General features: G+C 51.0%; 2 protein-coding genes across 9 annotated transcripts in view; one reads left to right on the forward strand and one right to left on the reverse strand.

Moving 5' to 3' along the window:
* Positions 1 to 1535: 1535 nt before the first annotated feature.
* sf3b1 (splicing factor 3b subunit 1) lies at positions 1536 to 14173 on the reverse strand. Of its 2 annotated transcripts, XM_004085368.3 has the most exons (24): positions 14048 to 14173; positions 12832 to 13004; positions 12605 to 12706; positions 12407 to 12521; positions 10731 to 10810; positions 8874 to 9059; positions 8335 to 8797; positions 8136 to 8257; positions 7623 to 7820; positions 7445 to 7546; positions 6949 to 7128; positions 6795 to 6881; positions 6310 to 6580; positions 5524 to 5669; positions 5164 to 5310; positions 4953 to 5078; positions 4537 to 4758; positions 4286 to 4468; positions 4103 to 4214; positions 3905 to 4025; positions 3701 to 3832; positions 3355 to 3627; positions 2083 to 2299; positions 1536 to 2001 (listed from the first exon to the last, which is right to left on the reverse strand). In XM_004085368.3, exons 1-24 carry the CDS (start codon positions 14073 to 14075, stop codon positions 1843 to 1845), a joined length of 3945 nt encoding a protein of 1314 aa, XP_004085416.1. In that variant the 5' UTR covers positions 14076 to 14173; the 3' UTR covers positions 1536 to 1842. The 2 variants fall into 2 exon arrangements, with proteins under 2 accessions (XP_004085416.1, XP_020556448.1); XM_020700789.2 differs by lacking the exons at positions 12407 to 12521; positions 12605 to 12706; positions 12832 to 13004; positions 14048 to 14173 and adding an exon at positions 11098 to 12290.
* A 364-nt stretch (positions 14174 to 14537) lies between these two features.
* Positions 14538 to 17678, forward strand: part of ankrd44 (ankyrin repeat domain 44) — a 39751-nt gene continuing 36610 nt past the window's right edge. For 3 of the 7 annotated variants that reach the window (XM_023951017.1, XM_023951012.1, XM_023951019.1), the window contains exon 1: positions 14538 to 15037. In XM_023951017.1, the coding sequence (XP_023806785.1) occupies positions 15011 to 15037 (27 nt within the window). In that variant the 5' untranslated portion in view covers positions 14538 to 15010. The remainder of the gene's footprint in view (positions 15038 to 17678) is intronic. The other 4 variants (XM_023951018.1, XM_023951015.1, XM_023951014.1 and 1 more) reach the window with 2 other exon arrangements.

Here is a 17678-nt window from a genome sequence, read left to right on the forward strand (position 1 = left end):
AGTCCACCAGCACTGTACCCCTTTTAGTCTGTGACGGGTGAGTCCACCGGCACGGTATTCCGTCTAGTCTGTGACGGAGTCCACCAGCACGGTCCCCTGTCTAGTCTGTGACGGTGGAGTCCACCAGCACTGTACCCTGTCTAGTCTGTGACGGTGGAGTCCACCAGCACGGTACCCCGTCTAGTCTGTGATGCTGGAGTCCACCAGCACTGTACCCTGTCTAGTCTGTGACGGTGGAGTCCACCAGCACGGTACCCCGTCTAGTCTGTGATGCTGGAGTCCACCAGCACTGTACCCCGTTTAGTCTGTGACGGTGGAGTCCACCAGCACGGTACCCCGTCTAGTCTGTGATGCTGGAGTCCACCAGCACGGTACCCCGTTTAGTCTGTGACGGTGGAGTCCACCAGCACGGTACCCCGTCTAGTCTGTGATGCTGGAGTCCACCAGCACTGTACCCCTTTTAGTCTGTGACGGTGGAGTCCACCAGCACGGTACCCCGTTTAGTCTGTGACGGTGGAGTCCACCAGCACGGTACCCCGTCTAGTCTGTGATGCTGGAGTCCACCAGCACTGTACCCTGTCTAGTCTGTGACGGTGGAGTCCACCAGCACGGTACCCCGTCTAGTCTGTGACGGTGGAGTCCACCAGCACTGTACCCCGTCTAGTCTGTGACGGTGGAGTCCACCAGCACGGTACCCCGTTTAGTCTGTGACGGTGGAGTCCACCAGCACTGTACCCCTTTTAGTCTGTGACGGGTGAGTCCACCGGCACGGTATTCCGTCTAGTCTGTGACGGAGTCCACCAGCACGGTCCCCTGTCTAGTCTGTGACGGTGGAGTCCACCAGCACTGTACCCTGTCTAGTCTGTGACGGTGGAGTCCACCAGCACGGTACCCCGTCTAGTCTGTGATGCTGGAGTCCACCAGCACTGTACCCTGTCTAGTCTGTGACGGTGGAGTCCACCAGCACGGTACCCCGTCTAGTCTGTGATGCTGGAGTCCACCAGCACTGTACCCCGTTTAGTCTGTGACGGTGGAGTCCACCAGCACGGTACCCCGTCTAGTCTGTGATGCTGGAGTCCACCAGCACGGTACCCCGTTTAGTCTGTGACGGTGGAGTCCACCAGCACGGTACCCCGTCTAGTCTGTGATGCTGGAGTCCACCAGCACTGTACCCCTTTTAGTCTGTGACGGTGGAGTCCACCAGCACGGTACCCCGTTTAGTCTGTGACGGTGGAGTCCACCAGCACGGTACCCCGTCTAGTCTGTGATGCTGGAGTCCACCAGCACTGTACCCTGTCTAGTCTGTGACGGTGGAGTCCACCAGCACGGTACCCCGTCTAGTCTGTGACGGTGGAGTCCACCAGCACTGTACCCCGTCTAGTCTGTGACGGTGGAGTCCACCAGCACGGTACCCCGTTTAGTCTGTGACGGTGGAGTCCACCAGCACTGTACCCCGTCTAGTCTGTGACGGTGGAGTCCACCAGCACGGTACCCCGTCTAGTCTGTGATGGTGGAGGCAGAAACACAGAACACAGTTTTTATACACAAATGTTTTATTTGATTAAATAAATCCTTGATCTAAGAACAGAGGTGGTTTGAAAAATGAGGGAGGTGTTTGAATAATCAACAAGGACAGAGAAAGCAGACACTTAAAGAGGAGTCCACCCCTACTGACCCCCCTTCTTACAGCAAACACTTCAAAAAGACCAAAGTAAAAAAACAAAACCTTACAGACTACCTTCTGCTCCGTCTGGGATTTCTGGCCTGAACAGAGAGGCTGACACTAAAAATAAAAACGGGCCTAGAGTCATGGCAGACCCTAAGGGAGGGGGGCAGCTATATTTACAGGACGTACTCTAGCTCGTAGCGCACATACACGTTCTTGTCGTCGTTGTAGACCTGCGGGTACTGCGCGATCAGGGCGTCCTGGGAGCCGATGTAGATGGAGTTGTAGATCTTCCAGTAGACATCTCGAACCTTTCTAGCTGGATGGAACAGACCCTGTAGAGACGAGAACCGGACTTTAGCAAAACACCACAACCAGGAGCACCAGTGTGGTCGAGGTTAGAGGCTGGGCCTCACCTGTAAGCAGTACTGCAGCATGCGACAGGGGCCGAGGGCCACCCGGAGACCCTCCAGGGCCCCCATCACCGCCTGGATGACATGTGGCGAGGTCTCAAAGACGTTGGGCCACACATAATTCAGCAGGTGGTTGAGGGAGTCCTCGCAGCCAAAGCCGTACACGCCCAGAGACATGTGCTGCACCACCGCGCTGGCCGTCTGTCTGTGGACCAGGTCCCTGTGAAGCACAGCAAACGGGTCAGAACCACAGAGAGCCAATGCGTTCTGAGCAGCAGATCCGTTTGTGGTTAAAGTGGTTCTTGCTCCATGTAGAGGAGGCAGCACCAGATCTGGCATGGATGTACCATAGAATCCGCTCTTTCAGAAAAGCCTTTAAGCCACTAGAAGATCCACAATTTATAATATATATAGTATTCTGTAGGTACCCCTCAAGTTTAAGAACTGCATTTTGTGCAGGAACGACCCATAGTGACTCAAATTGGGGCAATAAGACAACTCAACTCAACTTTATTTATAAAGCACTTTAAACAGAACAAGGTTCACCAAAGTGCTGAACAACACAAAAATTAATAAAAGCACATGAAAATATAAAGCATAAAACACATAAAATAGGTCCGGACTCCAACTCAGTTAAAAGCCAAAGTGAAAAAATATGTTTTAAGAGCAGATTTAAAAATACTAAGTGAGTCTATCTGTCTGAGGTACAGGGGCAATTCCTTCCAGATTTTTGGTCCGAAGGCCGAGAAGGCTCGGTCACCTCTCCGTTTTCTCCTGGTCTTCGAGACGACCAGCTGTGTCTGATTGGTTGACCTAAGGGAGCGGGGGGGAGTGTACACCTGAATCAGGTCAGACAGATATTTTGGAGCGAGTCCACGGAGACATTTAAAAACAAATAGGAGAATTTTAAAATCAATGCGTAAGCGAACTGGGAGCCAATGAAGAGATGCTAAAATGGGAGTGATATGTTCTTGTTTCCGTGTACCAGTTAGAAGACGGGCAGCAGCATTACAGTAGTCCAAACGTGTTGAAATAAAAGCATGGATTAAAATCTCAAAGTCATGGTGAGAGAGGAGAGGTTTAACCTCGGCCAGTTGTCTCAGGTGAAAAAAACTGGATTTCACCACTGAGTTGATATGAGCATTAAAAGTTAAATTGCTATCCAATAAGACAACTGGGTGTCGCCATCCTCACAAACATTTTTCCCACGGCAAAGAGGAGATCCTAAAGCACATCCATGCTGCTGAACGGGGGGAGAATAACAAACGGCCCCACCTGTCCATCAGCGCGTCCTCCAGCAGCGGCGTGACGGCGTAGATGTAGTCTTTGCCCATCTCTCCGATGTACTCAAACAGGAAGGAGAGAGATTTGAGGACGCCGTTCTGCACGTTCAGCTCGGGGACTCGGTACTCGTTCATGAGCGCCGGCAGCACGGTGAAAGGCGAACACGTCTCTGCCACGATGGCAATGGCCACGGTGGTGCAGACCCGGTTCTGCCGCTCCTGGACCTTCAGGTTGTTGAGCAGTGTGGCCAGAACGTCGTGAGGGCTGCGAGACAGAACCGGAACATTTGAGAGCAGGTCCGCCTGCGGACGGCGGGTGGTGGTGGATGAGCACTCACCCGATGGCTTTGGCGATGTAACCGAAGGTGTTGACTGTGGCTCTGCGGATGGCCTTTTTGTGAGCCTTGAGGAGCTCCAGCAGCTCAAAGCAGATCCTCATCCACTCCCTGGCAGACACGTACTCGGCCCCCCTGACAAGAAAAGGAAACATGGTTTAAAGGACAGCTGCTGAAACGGCAGCAAAACCTCCAGAACCAACAGACCTGTCAGCGATCCGGCCCACCAGGTCGATGCAGTTCTCCTGGACCTTCTCATGCCGGTTCTTCAGGATGGGGGTCAAGCGAGGAAGCAGGTCTTTGATAGGAGGGGTCATCTTGTGCATTCCTGCAACAAGAACCAGTCAGGATTTTCTCTGTAATACCAAATCTTGGGCAGGTCGTGCATGAGGGGAGGCGGCGCACCAATGACGTTTACGATGGCCTTGAGTGCGCCCAGGATACTGCCCAGAACCTCGGGGTACTCCTCTCCCAGGTACTCGTACAGCACCACCCCCAGATGGCCCATCAGCTTCTCCTGCAGAGGGACAGCAGAGCGGGTGAGGCCTCAGGCCTGAGCTGCAGGTTTACGGGGGCGGGGTCACCTACCTCCTGACAGGTCTTCATGACCACCGCTGTGCGTGAGATCAGGTCCGCCGCCTGCTGACGCACTTTGGCGGACTTGTTGTTGAGGCGCCACAGCACTGTACCGCAGATCTGAGGCAGGTACGGTTTCACGCGTTTGCCCAGCGCGTTCACCACCGTGCCAAAACCGTTCAGCATCACAGAGTCCTGCACACGGACAGAAGGTTAACCAAAGCCCCCCATAAAGCAGGAATCCATGCCTGCCCGCCCCCTACCTCTGTGGTCTGCTCCTGGAAGGCGTACAGGATGCCATCGATCAGCTGCTCCTCCAGCTTGTGGTCGATGTCAGCTGCCCCCAGGTTCCCCATGATCTTCTCGATGGTCTCCATCACCATCTTCCTGTACTGCTCCGCCTCGTCCTTCAGATCATCCACGATGCGCGAGATGATCTCTGCCGCCCCCACTTTGTTGGCCAGCTCCACGGTGGTGTCCACCAGCTGGAACCAGAGACAACAGAACAGTTAGTGCCCCCTACTGGCTGCAGCTGGAACTGTTACTAGTTTTGAACAAAAATACAGGAATCAGTTTCTTCAGAAACATGTTGCCGTGTCATGAGGACCCTTCATGCTGAGCGTCTCCATGCATCATGACCTTTGTCTGCATGGCACCCAGCTGCTCGCCGTCTGCTCACCTGTCTGTAGTTGCGTCTGTCCAGAGCCATCCTGTGCTGCCAGAAGTGCTTGAAGAACGGCGGCAAAATCTCGGTCTTGATGTAATTTGCTTCCACGCCGTCCGTGCCACAGCACTGCTTCACCACCTAAGAGGCGGGAAACAAGAGCCTGCTCAGGTTCTGTTCGCCATCAGAGCGTGATGAAAGCACCCAGCGCTGCACCCCCACCTACCTTCAGTACGATCTTCTTCATTTCCTCATCGGGGGACTGGAACTCCCTGATGAGGATCAGCATCACCTCTCTGGTGTAGTAGTTGGCATACTCCGCATCCATCAGCGGGATCAGATACCCGATGGCTTTGAGGAACGCGGCCAGACCCTGTGGAGCGAGGAGAGTTAGAACGCGTCTGGAGGCGGTGCTTCTGTCCTCTGCTTCCAGCAGACACTGGCCCTGCAGTGGACCTCAGCTGGCAGCAGAAGCTCCTTCAGAGTCACTATAGCAAGCAAACATTCACACTGCGGCCACGCTCAGGCCCAGTGCTGGGTGTGATCTTGCCGACAGGATGTTCCCTCTCCACGCAGAAGCGCTCACCTTTCCTCTGTGCTGCCTGATGCCCTTCCACAGCGGCTTCAGCACCGAGTCGAAGGACTCAATCCCATAGGGGGTGGCGGCTTCAGCGAGGGCAGCAATAGCCAGGGCACTGATGGTCCTCACCTTCTGCTGCTCGTCCACCAGACCTGCAGCAGAAACGGGTCACAGGCGGGTGAGTGGAGGCTCCACGCTGCCTTCCTATCAGACACGCTCTGCATCTGCCAGAACAGGGGAGGCCCCTCTGAAGGTCTGCGCGGTATCAGAACACTCCTCTTCTGAAGGGGGAATCCCACTTCTCTTCCACTTCTTCAGACCAAACTGTTCTGTTTGCTGAAGTGGGACTGACTGTAACTTTTGCCCAGCCTTCTAAAAGTGGAACCGTAGAGATGTTCACCAAAGGGAACCAGCAGTCTGTGTTCTGAACACAGCAGCAGCTGCAGCGTCACCAAAATGTAGCCGTGGAACAGCAGGGAGGGTGGACTTTCATCATTTACCAGCACAGCTGAGGAAAGTTTCACCATTTCACAGCAAAACCTGGAAGCATGTGAAGTGGACTCCACCCAGATGCTGAGACCGACGCTAGAAAGGTTTTTAGCAGAAATGCTTCCACCCTGAAAACGTGCAGCTTTGGTTAAAGCTCCTGTTGAAACAGATGAACAATTTTTCCACCAAAAGCTTCTGTTCCAGAGAGAAAAAGAGGCACCGTGTCCCTGCAAAGGGGGCGGGGCTTGAGTTGGATTTAAGGCAGCTACATTGGGGTGTTGACAGCTGCCGTGCAGGACTGACCGTGCTCGATGATCTCCACCAGGCTGCGCAGGTGAGGCAGGATGGCGCAGCCCATGAGAATGGCGATCTGCTGCACGATCTTGATGCCGGTGTGCCGGGCCTGCCAGGACTTCTTGCTTTTGCAGACAGCTTTGAGGAAGGGCAGGAGGGAGGGGATCCCCAGTGCTGAGGCCACCACGGCGAAGGCTCGGGCCGTGGTGTTTCTCACGTACTCGTCCATGTTGTCGATGTCAGGTCTCATGGTGGAGATCATTGTGGCCAAACCTGCAGCCTAAAGGCATCAGAGAAGTTGAAGCTCATGCATGTAAACACAGAGGTGGGTGTGACCAGCGGGTGCAGGGTGAGAACAGGCGGGGCATCCACGCCCTGCCTGCACGCTCTCATGCTGGTGTCACTCTGGCGAACGCCTAGCCCTGTCCTGACCACGGACCGGTCAAACAGGCGAGAAAAGTTCGCCATCAGAGCACTGACAGGAAGGGCCTTACCTTTGCCAGGTTGGAGATGATCTCTCGCCCTTCCACTCTGGCGTAGTAATCTTCATCGATGAGCAGGGGCTCGATCACCACCAGGATCTGAGTGGACAGAAGACTTTCAGTTCACTGCTGAAGACGCGGCAGACAAACCTTCAACCGGACCCACCTTATGAACGTACGGCCGCACCAGGTCGTCCAGCTTGTACAGGATGCGATCGATGACTTTGACCAGCAGGTGGCGCTCCTGGTCCTCCAGTGTGGGGGACATGAGCAGCGGCAGAATCTGGTTAAAGAGTGGCCCTGCTCCAAATTCCCGAGCTTTGTCTGTGATCTGACGCAGAGCCGCCTGAAAGAGCCAACGAGAAGCTGGAGGTTCAACCTCTATCAAGACAGCAGATGAGGATCAGAGGTTCCTCTGCGGTGCCAGAGAAACCCAGCAGAGGAAATAGTTAGAGGACAAACGTCCATCATTCTACCAAAACTGCATGTGATCATTTTACACAAAACCAGCTCGTCAGAGGAAAGCAGCCCAGGATCGGACCTGCCAGCCTTTTTACCCTGAAAACTCCTCAGCTGAACTGAAGTGACAGTCAGGATGGAGGCTGCAGGTCTGCAGCAGAAGGTTCCTCTCGTCACCGCCCCCCCCAAACACAAACACCAACCTTTCTCATGGGCGGAGTTCCGTTTTTGATCTTCAGCAGCAGCTTCATGATCTTCCTTTCCTTCTGCTCTTCGGGGCTCAGCGTCGACTCGTCCACCTCCACCTAACATCGACACAGACCGTTACCTCCACAGAAAAGACCCCCACCCACCGCAGCCCCCCCGTCCTGCCAGACTCACCAGGAGTTTGTCAAAGTATTGGATGTCATCGGGTTTGAGGAAGGGCAGGTTCCCCGAGGGCTGGTCGTTCATCTGTTTGGTGGTGCGGTCCTCCACCTGCATGTGAAAGCCCGTCATCCCGCCGATGGGGGTGGGCGTGGCCGACAGCTTCCGAGCCGGAGTGCGGATTGGCACATACCCTGCTGGGGGGGGCAACACCTGCAGAAAGAAACGGTTGGTAAGACCGCTCACACCATCAGATTGTAAAGTCATGTAACAATGATCTGGTCATGCAGCATGCAGGCTGCGTGGCCTAAACTCCACACCGAACAGAAATGATGTTACGGTGCGTGGAACAGAACTGCGCTAACCGCCATAAATGATTAAAGTCCATGTCTGGTTTCTGTCTGTAGACCTGGAGCAGACGTTTACATGTTCAGCTCAGTCAGAGACACTGTCAGCCTGTCCCCCAACTCTTATTACACAACAGGGCTTAGCCCATTACTGTTGGGGGGCGTGACACGCCACACACACCTTGTAGCCCTCGGGAAACATGGCGTCCAGCTCCTCGTCTGTGAGAGGCCGGTTCCTCTCATCGATTTCTCTCTCCCACCTCCACGCCTGCAGCTGCTCGGGGGTCATGCTCATCAGGTGTCCTGAGGGACACAGAGGCAGCTCTGTTAAAGCCCAATCTTCTGCTGCCAGGGGCTGAAATGGGGGGGTTATTGTTTACCTGGGGTTGGCGTTGCCATGTTCATGGCTGGCGTTCCTAACGGGGTTTTTCCAGGGGTCAGGAGAGGAGTAGAGGACCCCATCTGACTGGCTGGAGTTAGATCCCACCGGGACTTCCTCTTGCTGGCTCCTGGGGTCGGCGTCTCCCCCACAGACTCTTCTCCTCTGTCTGTTCGGGGGGTTTCCGCCCAGCCGCTCCCGTGACCCGGGGTCTCTCTCTCCGTCTTGGGGGTTTCGTCCCAGCGGTTCTTCCGAACGCTCCCAGTGGCCCCTCCGTGGCCAGGGGTGGCGTGGCCAGGCGTGTCCCTACCAGGGGTGGCAGCTCCAGCGGGGGTGTGGCTAGGGGTGGGGTCCCACATCCGTGAGCTGGGGGTGGCCCCCGGGGTCTCGCTGCCTTTAGGACGACCAGGAGTTTCATCCCAGCGGCTGTTTGACGGTGTGTGAGCAGGAGTGTGTCCTGGAGTCTTGAGGACCAGAAAGATCGGTCAACGGCAAAAGTACTTCACAACCATCAGAGTTCAGGGTGGGGAGGGGGCTCACCTCAGCACCGGCATCAGCCTGGTCCCAGCTGGACACCTTCTTGGGTGTGGAATTGGAAGGGGTCTGGTCGGCTGTCTGGTCCCAGCGGCGCTTTCGCTTTGTGCTGGCCTGGGAGGCAGCAGACCCGTTGACCACTTTCAGGTCCCCCGACTTTGCCTTCTCTGCCAGCTGCTGACGGATCTCCCTCTGCAATCCAACACACAGGAAGTCAGAGCCCATCACCAGTTCACAAAGACAAGTCTCCTACAGAGCTTTGGACTGTCTCATTCATGCAGGGCCTGTTCTCACAGGATTCAGCTGGACTTCGAAGGTTCATTTAGAAAAGATTCCTCTGGTTAGCCTGAAGAACAGAATCCTGTCAGAAGAACTCTAGCTGAGGAGGAAAGTAAACACGTCCCTCTGCTGCATCCATCACGTGTTTTAAAGCCGCCTTCAGACTGAATGTGATTCACAGCCTCAGACCAATGCACAGACAGGATCTGAGGTCCTGCGGTAGCGTTTGAGCGTCGGGAACAGCATGTCAGTCCGGCAGCAGCGCGATCTGAACATCATGACACGTCCAGAGTCAAATCTGAACTTTGGCGAGGATAATGCGTCGCGTAAACTTATTAGGAACCCTGCTTTAGGCATGTGGCGTGTTCAGTGACACGATTGGCGGGTGGAGTAAAAACCAACACAAAGTATCTAATCGTTCCTCTGAACTTCAGATTTTTCTTATTTTCATCGAGACAATAGTAAAATGTCCTCTGATCTTATTCCTAGATGTATTTTTCCCTCCTCGGGGGGCAGCAGTCAGACCGCAGAGAAAGCGTCCGTCATTCAGCTCCGGCAGCAGTGGTGAAGCTCTGTACCGGGAGTCTCTGAAAGATCTCATGGACCCAAACATGGAGGCGTGATGACTTCAAAAGAAATAAATCATCATCCGTGTCTTTCATGTATTGTGAATAAGATGAACACAGACACTGCTCCTCGTGGCGATCAGGCTAAAATCATGAGTTGGTAGCTCCTCCCACACGTGTCTGGGGGGGGTCTAGTTTATGAGCAGACGTTTGGATGAGCGTTGAGCAGAGAATTCGCCGCATGTCCATATAGTGGACGCCAAAGCAAATTTGACAGGAACCTGGTAATGAAGGCAGCATAAGGACGGTAGAACAGAAAGACATTCTCCTGATTTGAACGTCGTATCTGGAATTTTAGCAGCAGCTCCTCCTCCTGCAGCGTTTTGGTTAAATAACACACTGAAGCTCACGTTTCTGTGTCAACGTCTGGTTTGAGCGACTGCTAAACGACTGGATCTTAACGCCACTGACTGTCCATGAAAACTGGACTGACTGAGTGTGATGTCCTCCATAGAAAATGGTTCTGGTAATGGCGTATACTTATATAGCGCCTTTCTTCCTACAAGGACAAAGCGCTTTACAGTCACACACACAGTCACACACTGGTGGCGGCTCCGCTGCCAAACACAGGCGCCCGCCTACCACCAGAGGCAAGGTGGGGTTCAGTGTCTTGCCCAAGGACACTTCGACTCATGGGCGTGCAAGGCGGGAATCGAACCTGCAATCTTACGATCATGGGTCGACCGCCCTACCACTGCTCCACAGCCGCCCGTTTTCTTCCAGGTCCAACCAAATGAAGTCAACTCAGTTGGCATACATGGTAAACATGGTTAACATTTCACTGGCAACCACTCTCTCCAATCAGGCCACACCCCTACCACTAGAAAGCAGACTACATGAAATCTGTCAAATGTCTTGAACGTGGGGGCCAGGAGGCTCCACCCACTTTCGTTGAGGGACTACTCAGTCCAGTTCTCGTATACAGTCACCGGTGAGCGCCGTGCAGCAGGACTCTTACCTCCTCTTTGGACAGGTTCTGCTCCAACATGACGTCTACGTACGACCTCACCTGCAGCTTGGGGTCTGGCGTTTTGCCCCCTGCGCGAAAGAGCAGCAACAAAACAAAAGGCACTCATCAGGTTAGACTGCAGACACCCACACACAGCACAAACAGCTAACCCTGACTAACAGATTAATTTGTGTTGCTGCTCTGTTACAGAATAACAATAACTGAATTACATACAAATATGCTTTTCCTGTTTACATTCTAATGAAAAACAAGAAGATACATGGAAAGTTGAGGGTGTGTAGTTTCTTTAAGTGGATTAAGAAGTATAGCCATCACTGATGCAGGGCTCCTGGGCTGCGCTCCTCAGAATACGTACACTTTCAGTGCCAAGGGTCCTTCTGCAGTCAGACTTCAACCGGCAGAAAAGAAGCCTAGAAAATTTCTCTTTACCATTAGTAACACTTTGGAAAGGGTTTGAAGTCACACACAACAGTATACCACCTGTGTTGAATGATTCACGACACTCAAAGAACAAAGAAGCTTCTTCAGGTCAAACTACAAACCCAGGCTCCACTTTGCAGCTTCACCATTACTCAATGTAGCAGAAAATGAAGTCAAATTTGTTTTCCACTTTAAACACAGACTCCTTACAGCACTGCTCAGTCTGTACTCTCAGGTCTTTGACTTCTTTTTCAACATCAACATGAAGACATGTAGTCAAAGGCTTTAAATAAATGCTTGGTCTCTGAAGAACCAAATCAAAGAGGCTGCTGGGGGTGGAGGTTTGCTGTAGCTGCGCTGATTCCCCTCACAGCCCCCCAAACAAGCAGCCCGTGGACCCTGACCAAACTGACAAGTGCACAGTGTCCCCCATAACCTACACAGGATGAGTTGCTGCACCCTTAACAGAGTGCAGTACAGGACTGGCAAAGCAGTACTGCTGTAGGAGAGAAATTAAGGACAGTTAGTATGGGCCTGTGGTATTGGTGTACACAACGTTTCTTGATCACATTTTTCTATTTTACAGACTTGTAAAATAAAAGTATATATTTGCAAAACAACTTTGAACAAAGAACTGCCTTCACATGCAGGTTTGACGCGGCCTAAGCACACCTGACGGCCCCGGGCCGGTCGGCGGCAGCGAGGCGTTACCGTGAGCGGCTTACAGCAGCATTCACGGGCGCTGCAGAAGCTCACCCTGAAAGCTGGAGCAGTTCAGAACAGACTCTGCTTGTCCAGCTTGAACGCCTGAATTACCACAGGACACCTGGATGTCCGGAAACGGGGCAAGTCAGACTTTAAAGGGGCAAATTTAAAGCAATGTTTTCTCAAAGCACGTCTTACAAAAGTAAGAAGGTGCTGCTGAGCAAATGCCCCGTTGAGGGTTCAGACTCAGGAGGGTGGTCGACTGCGCCCCCGTGCACGCCGTTTACCCTCACATGCTGTCCACTGTGGGGTTGTTAACCCTTCGACCCATGCCTGTTCAAACCCTCTTACACTGACAGTGGGTTTAACAAAGGAAGGTTTCAGTCTACTACACTGTGGTCGAAGGGTTGAACAGAAAATCTACCTGGATGAAGCCACTGGCTTTCTTGGAAGAGTCATAAGAACCACGAAAAACACAGAAACAGAACAAAGAAGTGAAACTGAGGCATCGAGGCAGGATAAAAAAGGGTGACATTTACCGTCTGCAAAGGGGTCAAGGCGCTCAGGCGAAATGATCATCTGTCTGCGACGAGCTTTGTATTCATCTTCCCGATCTGCGATTTTCGGCGCGCGATGCTCTGCGAATGGGTCGTACTGCAAAATGGAGACAGAAATGAGGCTCTGATCCAAAGTCCTGGAAAGAAGGTGCACCTCCTGTCATGTTAAGGAACACATACATGTTCATCTGACTGGGGAATGGAGTTGAGCATTGCCACTGGTGCATGGTAGCCTGGCTTCTTCTGTCCCAACAAACTTGTCGATGTGTCATCTTCATCATCCTAAAGACAGAAAGAGAAACAAGAGTCTAGTCAAATCTCGCCAAAGCGGCAAGACTCTCCTAGCTCACACAAGACAAGCACGGTGGGAGCAGACTGAAAACTGCAGGTAAAACATCTTTACTTACATCTTCCTGCTCATTGGCTGCAATGGAAGTGACATATCCCACAAAACGACCGTCGCTGCCTCCATAGATCTCCTGGTCGTAAAAGCCAGTGGAGTCCAGGCCCACTCCCTGACCTGCATCCTCTTTCAGGGAGGCCTTCATCCCCTGGATCTCCAGGATCTGCGCCTCAATATCTAAGCACCCAAGTAAAAATACATGTGGGAATGAATATACATTACATTTTTCAACAATATTTTATTGTTAAAACTGGATTTGTGGCCATGTGGGTTTTTCGTAAAAATAAAAAACCACAACAAGTTATGGAAAGCTTCAATGTCAACAATTAATGACACTTTTTTTAGTCAACTTCATTAGTTACAAATAGCAAAGCTGTAGAAAAATGATCTTAAGTCGCATAATAAACGGGGGGGGGGGACTTTTGAGTTTTTTGATTGACTTTTTAATTGAAATCGGCTAAATTTGTAAATGTAATTTCATGCAACAAGCGCGCTCCTGAACAGTTTTCTCGCTTAATGATGAATCAATCCTGAACAGCAGCTCCAGCCTGGTCTTTTGTTTACACACCAAAAGCTGAGCCTGATCGCTCCAGCACGCGCCCATTGCTGATCACACGTTAAACGAAAGATTGGGCTTTTGTTACAAACGCACGTTGCTGACATTCATCCCGCGGTTCTTCGTGAACTAAACGGCCAGGTTTGCACCCAAAACACCGCAGACTGGTTTCGATAGGATGATCGGTTCTTTGCCACAGAAGAACCACAAAGATTCACACAAAACCGTTTTGCACTGCAAAATCGTTCATTTGCACTGCAAAAACATTTTGTGCAAATAGCACGGCGAAGTTGGTCACGCTGCGTGTTCGCGTTAAATATGCTAATCTACAGGACAAAGAAAACCAAACAACTGCAGATAACAAACTAACAAATAAAATACCAATATACACAGAACTCAACGGCTTAGCGCAGTAACGTGAACTATTTCACGGTAGCAAAGGTGCTGTGTGAGGCTTCAGCTCGCTTGCTAGCAACCGGCGCCATTATGTAAAATGTCCGCGTTGCGTCGTCACAGGCCGCCTCGTTTTTTATGTTTTTGTCGGCCACAAAGCACAACTTCAAAAAACATTTGACACCACAAAACGCATACATTATTTAAAAAAGCAAAAGAGCTGAAGAGAGGGCCACACACAACGTATTCACAGGTTTTCGTGATATTTTACCTTCGTGTGTTTTGGCGATCTTCGCCATCTTGACGGTGGTTGTTCGAGACTGACACCGGAAGTGCGTCACCTCTTCTTCCGCCTCTTTTAGCCAGCACGACAGAGAAACGTTATTATTATTATTATTATTATTATTATTATTATTATTATTATTATTATATTAAGTCAGCTTTATTTTTAAATGTACTGAATTTTACAAGATCTACAGCACAGATGAAATTTCTTTCCTCTCAACCCACTGTGCAAACAGCCTATAAAAAACAGCAACAATAATAATAAGTATTATAATTATCATTATTCACCTTGTTGAATAATGATTATAAGTATGTATTTTTCTCTATTATTGTATATAATTTTTTAACTTAACTTTATTCATGTTTACGCTCACTGCCCCCTCAGCGGCTCATCACGCGTGGCCGCTAGGGGCAGCCGCGAGCGGCGCCCCGCGCGTGGCCGCTAGGGGCAGCAGCGAGCGGCGCCCCGCGCGTGGCCGCTAGGGGCGGCAGCGAGCGGCAACCCGCGCGGCCGGTGATGCTGCTGAGGAAGCTCCACTTCTGAATCTGACAGGCGGACGCTGCCACTTCCTGTGCGCTCTGCCTTCAGCCCGCTGTCTCCCCAGATCCCTTCACTGCACCCAGGGCGGACGGAGGCTTCCGCGTGCTCCGTAAAGCTCCCAGAGCCGCGCGGCATCTCCGACCAGCGGCAGCCGTAGATGCGGGTTGTTTGCGGCGGCGGCTCAGACCTGTCCCGCCTCCCTTTGACTCTGCGCGGCCGCCGCGTTCTAGCGGCGCCGCGGATAGCGTCCGTGGAGCAGGGCTGATGGCCGTGGAGCCCGGCACGGCCTTCCTCACAACAGCAAGCACCGGTTACCCACGAGCCTCGTAGACGCCGCTGCAGCCCCGGTCCAGGCGGACGCTTGCCGCGCAGCATCGCTCCGTGCAGGTCGCAGCGGCTGACCCAGAGATGGCGGTCCTCAAGCTGGCCGATCAGGTAGGGTGCGCTAGCCACCGTTAGCTTAGCCTCCGAGGCGCCGCTCAGCATCCCGCCCGGGTCAAAGCGGAGCTCGGTTCCGCCTCTGAGGGGACGGACCGCGGCGCAGACGGAGAAGAAGAACTTCCGCAGAAAAAAGTTCAGCTCGGAAGGTTTTCACCGCTCATTTCAAGCGGAACCTTTTCTTCATTGATTCATCTGATAAAAACGGGTCTGTGGGCTAGAACTAAACCAGAACCAGAACCAGAACTGCGGGGGAAACAGGCAGAAGCAGAAATAGAGGAAAACCTCCAGTGTCTCACTTCAGTGTTTGTGTCATCATCACTACTGATAACCGCAGATGTTACTGACAGCAGGTCTGAAATGTGAGGAATGCTGCAGGTGACATCCTGGCTCCTCCCCTCACCTGCATCCAGGTGTTGGATCAAAGACGGCAGCTGTCCTCAGAAAAGCTCAGTGGCACATGAAGGTGCTCTGCTGGGGTACCTGATGACGTCACAGTTCTTCAGGAACAGCTGCCGGTAGGCCCCTCAAAGAGTGTGCTGTCACACCGTCTTCCCTGGGGGGTCCTCACACTACAAGAGTTTGGAGAGGAGGGTGCAGCTCTCTGATGCCACCAAGGGCCCCCACCTTCAAAGTTCATTACTGTTTTATTGCATTGGATTTACATTTGTGTCCCCTGTCAGTGGGGCCAACACGGCCAGGCTCCTATGCAGTTTCTCACATGGTCCATGTATGTTGTACTTTCACACACGGTCCATGTATGTTGTACTTTAACACACATGGTCCATGTATGTTGTACTTTCACACACGGTCCATGTATGTTGTACTTTCACACACGGTCCATGTATGTTGTACTTTAACACACATGGTCCATGTATGTTGTACTTTCACACACGGTCCATGTATGTTGTACTTTCATACACATGGTCCATGTATGTTGTACTTTCACACACGGTCCATGTATGTTGTACTTTCATACACATGGTCCATGTATGTTGTACTTTCACACACGGTCCATGTATGTTGTACTTTCACACACGGTCCATGTATGTTGTACTTTAACACACATGGTCCATGTATGTTGTACTTTAACACACATGGTCCATGTATGTTGTACTTTAACACACATGGTCCATGTATGTTGTACTTTCACACACGGTCCATGTATGTTGTACTTTCATACACATGGTCCATGTATGTTGTACTTTCACACACGGTCCATGTATGTTGTACTTTCACACACGGTCCATGTATGTTGTACTTTAACACACATGGTCCATGTATGTTGTACTTTCACACACGGTCCATGTATGTTGTACTTTCATACACATGGTCCATGTATGTTGTACTTTCACACACGATCCATGTATGTTGTACTTTAACACACATGGTCCATGTATGTTGTACTTTCACACACGGTCCATGTATGTTGTACTTTCACACACGGTCCATGTATGTTGTACTTTAACACACATGGTCCATGTATGTTGTACTTTCACACACGGTCCATGTATGTTGTACTTTCATACACATGGTCCATGTATGTTGTACTTTCACACACGGTCCATGTATGTTGTACTTTCATACACGTGGTCCATGTATGTTGTACTTTCACACACGGTCGATGTATGTTGTACTTTAACACACATGGTCCACGTATGTTGTACTTTCATACACATGGTCCATGTATGTTGTACTTTCACACATGGTCCATGTATGTTGTAGTTTTACACACGTACCATGTATGTTGTACTTTCACACACGGTCCATGTATGTTGTACTTTCATACACATGGTCCATGTATGTTGTAGTTTTACACACGGTCCATGTATGTTGTACTTTCACACACGGTCCATGTATGTTGTACTTTAACACACATGGTCCATGTATGTTGTACTTTCATACACATGGTCCATGTATGTTGTACTTTCACACATGGTCCATGTATTTTGTACTTTAACACACATGGTCCATGTATGTTGTACTTTCACACATGGTCCATGTATTTTGTACTTTCACACATGGTCCATGTATGTTGTACTTTAACACACATGGTCCATGTATGTTGTACTTTCATACACATGGTCCATGTATGTTGTACTTTAACACACATGGTCCATGTATGTTGTACTTTAACACACATGGTCCATGTATGTTGTACTTTCACACACGGTCCATGTATGTTGTACTTTCATACACGTGGTCCATGTATGTTGTACTTTCACACACGGTCGATGTATGTTGTACTTTAACACACATGGTCCACGTATGTTGTACTTTCATACACATGGTCCATGTATGTTGTACTTTCACACATGGTCCATGTATGTTGTAGTTTTACACACGGTCCATGTATGTTGTACTTTCACACACGGTCCATGTATTTTGTACTTTCATACACATGGTCCATGTATGTTGTACTTTCACACACAGTCCATGTATGTTGTAGTTTTACACACGGTCCATGTATGTTGTACTTTCACACACGGTCCATGTATTTTGTACTTTAACACACATGGTCCATGTATGTTGTACTTTCATACACATGGTCCATGTATGTTGTACTTTCACACACGGTCCATGTATTTTGGACTTTCACACATGGTCCATGTATTTTGTACTTTAACACACACGGTCC

This window comes from Oryzias latipes, chromosome 21, assembly GCF_002234675.1.
Source record: "Oryzias latipes chromosome 21, ASM223467v1".
Lineage (NCBI taxonomy): Eukaryota > Metazoa > Chordata > Actinopteri > Beloniformes > Adrianichthyidae > Oryzias > Oryzias latipes.

Excerpts from the sequence above, each read along its gene's own strand:
- sf3b1 (XM_004085368.3), bottom strand. The coding sequence starts at position 14,075 with ATGGCGAAGATCGCCAAAACACACGAAG. Across the intron at positions 7,129-7,444 it reads GAACTCCGCCCATGAGAAAG|GCGGCTCTGCGTCAGATCAC; the intron begins GTTGGTGTTTGT and ends TGGCTCTTTCAG. Across the intron at positions 4,759-4,952 it reads ACAGACGCAACTACAGACAG|CTGGTGGACACCACCGTGGA; the intron begins GTGAGCAGACGG and ends CTCTGGTTCCAG.